This window comes from Coregonus lavaretus (assembly GCF_964263955.1).
Source record: "Coregonus lavaretus genome assembly, chromosome: 20".
In the NCBI taxonomy this organism is placed as follows: domain Eukaryota; kingdom Metazoa; phylum Chordata; class Actinopteri; order Salmoniformes; family Salmonidae; genus Coregonus; species Coregonus lavaretus.
Window position 1 is genome coordinate 45,442,170 of NC_140007.1, and position 8,482 is coordinate 45,450,651.

An 8,482-nucleotide genomic window follows, 5' to 3' on the forward strand; every position below is an offset into this window, starting at 1 on the left:
TGATCACAGCGATGTCATCCGTCAGTTTATATAAAAAGCTCTCCAATAAAAAACTGTCTTTAAAATCTACGGTGTCCCCAACAGTACATAAAACAACTAGGGCACTTCAAATATTACAGAAATAAAGTTAAAAGGGATTGCAGAGTTAAAGGGATTGTTCATCGAAAAAACTAAATAACATAATCTTGGTTTCCTTACCCTATAAGCATTCTATGGACAAGGGGAGACTAGGTAAACTAACCAAAAGCGTGGACTGCACTAGAATGATTGGGAACTAAATATGTCATTTGGTTGAACTATCCATTTTAAGGGTAGGGGTTAAAGGTCACCTTGAGATACAAACTGTGGTGGTGGTTCTTCCAGGAGAAACGGAGAGATCTATCACCTCCTCATCAACATTAGAGGTCAGTGCTGGTCTGTCCAGCCTACCGGGCCTAGCAGACAGCACTGCAGAATAAACACGCTGGGTTAAATCCCCCCACTGGAGAAGTCCCACACGCTGGGTTAAATCCTCCCCCCACTGGAGAAGTCCCACACGCTGGGATAAATCCCCCCCACTGGAGAAGTCCCACACTCTGGGTTAAATCCTCCCCCCACTGGAGAAGTCCCACACGCTGGGATAAATCCCCCCCACTGGAGAAGTCCCACACTCTGGGATAAATCCCCCCCACTGGAGAAGTCCCACACGCTGGGTTAAATCCTCCCCCCACTGGAGAAGTCCCACACTCTGGGATAAATCCCCCCCCCCCCCCCCCCCCCCCCCCCCCCCCACTGGAGAAGTCCCACACGCTGGGTTAAATCCTCCCCCCACTGGAGAAGTCCCACACGCTGGGATAAATCCCCCCCACTGGAGAAGTCCCACACTCTGGGTTAAATCCTCCCCCCACTGGAGAAGTCCCACACGCTGGGATAAATCCCCCCCACTGGAGAAGTCCCACACTCTGGGTTAAATCCTCCCCCCACTGGAGAAGTCCCACACGCTGGGTTAAATCCCCCCCACTGGAGAAGTCCCACACGCTGGGTTAAATCCCCCCCCCCCCCACTGGAGAAGTCCCACACGCTGGGTTAAATCCCCCCCCCCCCCACTGGAGAAGTCCCACACGCTGGGTTAAATCCTCCCCCCACTGGAGAAGTCAACCGTCTTCTACTGATGAGAGTGAGGACGGTGAACAGCAACTAACTTCATAAAACCTTTAAGAAAATCTCTCAACAATGATATAAAAGGAGTACCATTTCATGGTGGTCCTCTGTAGCCGTTGGTAGAGCATGGTGCATGTAACGACAGGGTAATGGGTTCGATTCCCGGGTCCACCCATACGTAAAATGTATGCACGCATGACTAAGTCACTTTGGATAAAAGAGTGCTAAATGGCATATATTATTGTTGTTATGATAGACCATCAACAAGAGGGGGAATTATAAAGACATGAGAAATGGCAACACCTTGTGGTCAGAAAGTGTTGGTGTTTGGAAAATAATTATTTAACAAACTCAGCACTTCAATGGGGTCATAAAACTCATCTATGTACCACACAACTGCCCCTCCAAACACATCTATTCTACCACACAACTGCCCCTCCAAACACATCTATTCTACCACACAACTGCCCCTCCAAACACATCTATTCTACCACACAACTGCCCCTCCAAACACATCTATTCTACCACACAACTGCCCCTCCAAACACATCTATTCTACCACACAACTGCCCCTCCAAACACATCTATTCTACCACACAACTGCCCCTCCAAACACATCTATTCTACCACACAACTGCCCCTCCAAACACATCTATTCTACCACACAACTGCCCCTCCAAACACATCTATTCTACCACACAACTGCCCCTCCAAACACATCTATTCTACCACACAACTGCCCCTCCAAACACATCTATTCTACCACACAACTGCCCCTCCAAACACATCTATTCTACCACACAACTGCCGCTCCAACAAACTTAGGGAGTGAAAGGTTTGATTCCAACACACTATTCTAACTATTTACCAACAGGACATGTCATACAGCCATCACTAATCTAACCATTTCCCAACAGGACATTACATTTACATTTTTGTCATTTAGCAGACCCTCTTATCCAGAGCGACTTAAATTTAGTGAGTGCATACATTTTTCATGTCATACAGCCATCGCTAATCTAACCATTTACCAACAGGACAAGTCGTACATGTGTCTCACGTGATTGATCTTTCATTTAAAAGCCAAACTGAAAACAAAAGGATTGAAAAGTAAATGACATTTAAGAGGTCAAAACAGACTGACATACCGTCAAACTCATTGCACTTCAATATACACAGACAGACATACAGGAGTCTCACTTGTCTTTACATGGTGGTCCTCACGACCAGCAGACAGACAGGAATCCCACCGTGGCAGTCATCCTCTGGTCCTCATGACCAGCAGACAGACAGGAATCCCACCGTGGCAGTCATCCTCTGGTCCTCATGACCAGCAGACAGACAGACAGGAATCCCACCGTGGCAGTCATCCTCTGGTCCTCATGACCAGCAGACAGACAGGAATCCCACCGTGGCAGTCATCCTCTGGTCCTCATGACCAGCAGACAGACAGGAATCCCACCGTGGCAGTCATCCTCTGGTCCTCATGACCAGCAGACAGACAGACAGGAATCCCACCGTGGCAGTCATCCTCTGGTCCTCATGACCAGCAGACAGACAGGAATCCCACCGTGGCAGTCATCCTCTGGTCCTCATGACCAGCAGACAGACAGGAATCCCACCGTGGCAGTCATCCTCTGGTCCTCAGGAACAGCAAAGTTCTGTTTGAAGTCATCTGTCTGCATGTCATGTCCGTCACAGACGTGGATGTCTCAGTATATGATTAAAGTAAACCATAAAAACAGGAGTATAAACAGGGCCTAATATGTACTGTTAGGGTCCACCAGCCATTGTGGCAAGGTAGATGGGAGATAAAAAAAATCTACCAGCCACTCAGATTTTTTTTTACCAGCCAAAATAGTTTTGCCATAATTACAAAAGAAAAACAGATGACCATGCTTTGTAATGTTTCTAAAACAAGAAATGTGTTAGTAAGAAGTACATTTCATATCATTTTTTGTCTTTTAAATCAAAAATATCTGAGACAAAATGTCCAGCTGCACCTTTAAGGGCGGGAGGTTACCGTAGTAACGGGGCCACTCGAGTTCTGTCACGTGTGTCTGTGTGACATTCGGGATCTGATTATGGCGTCTCTTCACCATCAGTTATAAGCAGCGGACTCAAACTAACGTTGAAAAACAACCGAGCTTGTGAACAAAACAATTTAAAATAGCCAAGAAACACGGAGGACAAAGTCTCACTTTGTAGACTTTCAAGTAAATTAGACTAACTTTCATGCCCGTGCGCAGCGCCTACAAAAATGTATCTATCAGCACTTCACTCGGTGAGCTCAGCTCCCCTGCCAGGCAGTGTTGCTGCGCGACGTTGGATATAGGATTTATTTGCGCAATTAGCAGCGATGGTAGAAAATAGCAGAAATACTTAGAAAACAGCTACCGCAGTATTTTTCTAACATGTGCATGCATACTTGACTTTTGACTTTTTATTCGCGAATGTAACGCTGGCACTGTCGAGCCCTGCAAACTGACCACCCGCCAACGTGGCTGGTGAAAGATCTTCTTACCCGCCAATACCTAAATCTACCCGCATTGTGTGCGCCGATTATAAAAATCTAAAAAGACCTGACCCATCACCAACCACTGTCTCTATAGCTTCCTGAACAGGCCGAGCGTCACACAATGGTGTTCTTCTCACTCTGTGGTGTAATGTGATTGGTGCAAACGAGCCCCGAGGGCTGGGTTGGGAGGATAAGTCAGAGTTCAAACCCAGAGGCTGGAGTGATGTTGGGTTGCTGAACTGGTTGGTTTACCCTCAATAGGTACATCCCGAAGATGGAGAGCGAGGGTTGAGGCGTGCTCTGTGTATGTATTGATGGCACAGACGTGGCAGTCAGGGGACAGAGAGAGAGAGATGTTGTGAGGGAGTCCCAGACCCAGTCCCTCCCTTGGTCATTGGTAGTTCTTGACGGAGGCCAGTAGGGGTGGGCTGTGGTTCTGAGCCTGTGCTCGGTGTCCATAATGAGGGTTGTGAGGGGACAGGACAATCCCTAGTTAGGGGACAGGACAATCCCTAGTTAGGGGACAGGACAATCCCTAGTTAGGGGACAGGACAATCCCTCGGGGTTGTCGTCGGTAGTTGTTGATTATGGACAGAGGCGGACAGTGAAAACTCAGTGTGTGTTGTGAGTGAAGGGCACAGGGCAGCCCGTTTGGTAGTTCTTGAGGCAGACCGTGGATCTGAGGCATGTTCAATGTCGTCGTGCTCAGGGGCCCGGGGTCATTGGTAGAGAAGGTAGTTCTTGAGAGAGGCCGGCAGGGGCAGACCATGGATGTCACTCAGTCGTTCTCTGCCCAGAGCTACCCTCACAGAGCACCGACACAGCTCCAGCAGAGGGAGAGGCTCAGCTGGAGAGAAAGAGAGATTTAGAGTGCAGCAATATAGACTTTCACATTTAGTTTAACTTCAATATCAGCGAGAGCATGACACACCCCCCACCCATCCAATCATAACTGTCCTGTTGTACAACAACAACTTGTTTTGATGAACATTTTACTACCGTGATTACGTCATGCTTATTTGTATTAGTGTACAAGGAGTGAATCGCTCCCGTACAACAACATGTTTTGAAAAACATGTATTTTCTCATTAGAAACCACGTTCCCCCGAGAGGAGAAGAGTGGACGAGGAGTCATGAGGGTGAGTCAGTCCAGTCCATTGGGAGTCATTTCCCACTAGTCACAGGCATCGTGTTTTGTTTTTGTCCACGGAGGTTTGTTTCACCCTTCAAAGCCACAATGCTTTCTTTTCTAAACTAGAGATGGAATCTAGGAGCCAGAGTTTTGTTATCTAGAGAGGGAATCTAGGAGCCAGAGTTTTTCATGGTCAAATCACATGGCAAGGAAAAACTCCTGGGCCTTGTGAATACTCTTGAAATGAATGCTTCATTCCACGCTTCTGACAATGCAATGGAAATCTTGTTACAGTACACCATTCTACTTTATGTCAGATCAGTGATTACTTAAAGACCATTCTCGTGACTCCTTGCTACCCAACCCGAGAGGTAGCAGTCAAATCCTAAGATTTTACATTTTAGTCATTTAGCAGACGCTCTTATCCAGAGCGACTTACCGTTAGTGAGTGCAGTATTTTTGTTAATTTATTTTTCTCCATACTGGCCCCCCGTGGGAATCGAACCCACAACCCTGGCGTTGCAAGCGCCATGCTCTACCAACTGAGCTACACGGGCCTAAGATGGTAGAAGAGAAAAAGATGTGATGAACAGGATTGTCTCTGGGGCATCGGTCAGAGAGATAAAGTGATGTTATCACGATGCCAGTGGCACCTTATCAGGTAGTGCCCAACTGGCTTGGATAATAGTTAGGATCAATGGCTGTTAGCCTGGTCCCAGATCTGTTTAGGTTGTCTTGTTGAATTGCAGTTTGAGAAAAAAAAACTGCACAAACAGATCTGGGACCACGCTAGCCTAATGGTGTAGTCTGTAAGCCTCTAACCTGATCTGTGAAGTTTCTGTTAACTCCTATGGTCATAGTCACGGCCAGCAAGACAAAATGTGCGAAAATGATCCTAGAAATAAGCAAGACAGCACCAACAGATCTGGGACCACGCTAGCCTAATTGTAGTCTGTTCTAGCCTGATCCAAGATCTGTTTGTGTTGCCTTGCCAACACCTATACATTAACAGTAACCATAGGAATTGGAAAGAGCACAAACTGATCTGGAACCAGGCAAGAAAGCCTAGATGCTCCGGTGTAACCTTGGTGTGCAGTAATGTGTTTTAAATGGGCCCAACCGTTGAATGGACTGTTACAGTTATGCTCAAGTGTCATTCTGGACACAGCCCAAATTTGTGTCTATGATTTAGTTATGAATCACGTCAGTCTGTACAACCACAACCCAATGTCTAGACAGACAGAGCTGCTAAAGCTCCCTAGGAGGAAGCATTAGCGGGATGGCTAGGGTCACGGGCAGTAGCCCTTACGTTGTCAAACGTTACAGATCAAAACAATGGTCATGAATAGAGCCAACATTATTCCTGATCATAAATGCCACGTCAGAGAGGCATGTTTGTTCTACACAGCATATTTCTATCTGAACGTTCCAGAATGTCGTGTCCTGCTGAAAGCGCCCAACAGCTGGCCGTGAGACATGGCTCTAGTAGACTCCTATAGCGTTTAGAAAGTCTAAAACTGTGTCTCATGTAGGGCTGCACGATTAATCAAAATTCAGATCGAAATTGTGATATTGGCACGTGCAATATCCATATCGCAAGAGGCTGCGATTTTCTCCTTTCTTTGACACTCCGTTAATACGACAAAAACTAGCCTACGCCACCTCCTCCAGTGAGATGTGATAGACTCTTTTTAGATGTGCTAGACTCACTTTCTACATGCACAGGAGGATGCTGACCAATCACAAGGGGGCTCTCTAACTCTGCATGGCATGCTGGCCAATCACGCCTCAGCCACCAATGTTAAAAAGGCATTGATTGCCGATGCGTTTTCAAGGGTAACACCCTATGAAAAAACATCTCGTAGACACATAGAAATCACTGAGGCTATCGCCTATCACATAGCCAAAAGACATGGTTCCTATTTATTTATTGAATTGCATTGTTGGTTAAGGGCTTGCAAGTAAGCGTTTCACTGTTGTATTCGGGCGCATGTGACAAATAAAATAGGATTTGATTTACAGTCAGCAAAGACAGCTTCAAGAACACGATAAACAAGCTGGACAGGAGATACAAGATTCCATCTCGCACATATTAAAAAAAAAAAAAAAAAAAAGGTCCTTAATTCATAAAATCGCAATATCTGGCCAAAGAACATTGTAATTAGATATTTTGTCCAAACCGTGCAGCCCTAGACTCAGAGCAAAGACAAAAGCCAACCCTGAACCCCTTAGATAATATATATATATACACTTACGATCGAGTCCATTGATGTACCGGATTCGTATTTCACAGTGCCCCCACACAGCACTGACGACAGGATACAGCTTCCTCCCCTTGAGCCCTCTGAAAGCCACCCCCAGGTACTGTCCGTCCACTATATAGCTCAGAGTCCCCTCGTCCATGTCCAACACTACCAGGAACGAGTCGGGGACTAGAAACGTCTCATCCGGCTCCAGGAATGCAGGGTATGCCTTACTGGGCTGGTTCTTCCCATCGTGGTGGAGTTTATTCCGTCCCAGGTCCCAGCCCCAGGACTCGTGGTTATTACCCACCAGGGCTGTGTATCCTACAGAATGAAGTGGCGCGTCTCCTGTCGCCACGCCAACAACGGCGTGCGTTCCCCGCTGCCTCATGGCCCAGCTGATCTCCCAGACGTGGAGCCCCCGGGTGTAGCCGATACAGGCCCGGATGGCGTCCGTGCTCTGAGCCACGGGGTGCCGGTGGAAGACCAGTTTGTTGTCGTCCTTGACGAAGATGTTGAGGGATCGGTCGTTGTTGTTCCAGGAGTGCTGCATCTGGACCTCCTGTCCAGCAGGGGGCATGTCCAGCAGCAGGTCCAGCCTGGAGGGCTTGGCGTGGTCCAAAGCTGCCAACTCCAGCTTCAGAGGCCTGAACGCCGGGTCCCTCATGTCAATAGTCTTTATGCCTCCAGGGACGCTCTGCCCCATGCTCGTCTGGGAAGATAGAACACACAGAGAGCCTGAGTCCACCTGCTCCTCCCCCCTCCTCAAAACAAAGAAAAAAAAGAGGGGAGCAAGCCAAAATCAGTTGATTGTCAGTTTCCCCCTCCTCTCCTCCTCCACAGCCAATCAGGAGGCTGGATCGGTGGCCCTGCTACTGGTTGCCGGTTAACAGAGTCAGGCCAGCTGCTGGTTCAATCCCACCTGAGAAGAGATAGGAGGAAGGGAAGATGGAAGAACGTTAATTACACTACAGTTCATTGGCTTCCTATTTCCCAATCACTATAATATGGGCCTGTGTGGCTCAGTTGGTAACAGCCTGGAGCTAGTAACAGGGTTTATACTATAAATGCATGCACATAATGTACTATAAGTCGCTTCGGATAAAAAATAAATAACATCTGCTAAGTGGCAAAATATTCTATTACTTATGACATTAGATAATATACATTTCAGATAAATACATGTGGCACCATAACATTCAGTTCAGTGGGATAATGGCCAGAAAATATTTACCATGCCCTCCAACAGGACCAAGATGGTTTACCATGCCCTCCAACAGGACCAAGATGGTTTACCATGCCCTCCAACAGGACCAAGATGGTTTACCATGCCCTCCAACAGGACCAAGATGGTTTACCATGCCCTCCAACAGGACCAAGATGGTTTACCATGCCCTCCAACAGGACCAAGATGGTACACCGACTACTTTCACGTCATGTAGCTGACAC

General features: G+C 47.2%; 1 protein-coding gene across 1 annotated transcript; it reads right to left on the bottom strand.

Moving 5' to 3' along the window:
* Nucleotides 1–1,124: 1,124 nt before the first annotated feature.
* Nucleotides 1,125–7,798, bottom strand: spsb1 (splA/ryanodine receptor domain and SOCS box containing 1). The gene is made up of 2 exons (XM_084185278.1): nt 7,046–7,798; nt 1,125–4,505 (listed from the first exon to the last, which is right to left on the bottom strand). Exons 1-2 carry the CDS (start codon nt 7,737–7,739, stop codon nt 4,378–4,380), a joined length of 822 nt encoding a protein of 273 aa, XP_084041404.1. The 5' UTR covers nt 7,740–7,798; the 3' UTR covers nt 1,125–4,377.
* Between the last annotated feature and the right edge of the window lie 684 nt (nt 7,799–8,482).

What these genes read in the sequence shown, in the direction of transcription:
- spsb1 (XM_084185278.1), bottom strand. Translation starts at nt 7,739, where the DNA reads ATGGGGCAGAGCGTCCCTGGAGGCATAAAGACTATTGACATGAGGGAC. An exon ending in GTACATCAATGGACTCGATC is followed by an intron (nt 4,506 to 7,045) that starts GTAAGTGTATAT and finishes CTTTCTCTCCAG; the next exon opens with CTGAGCCTCTCCCTCTGCTG.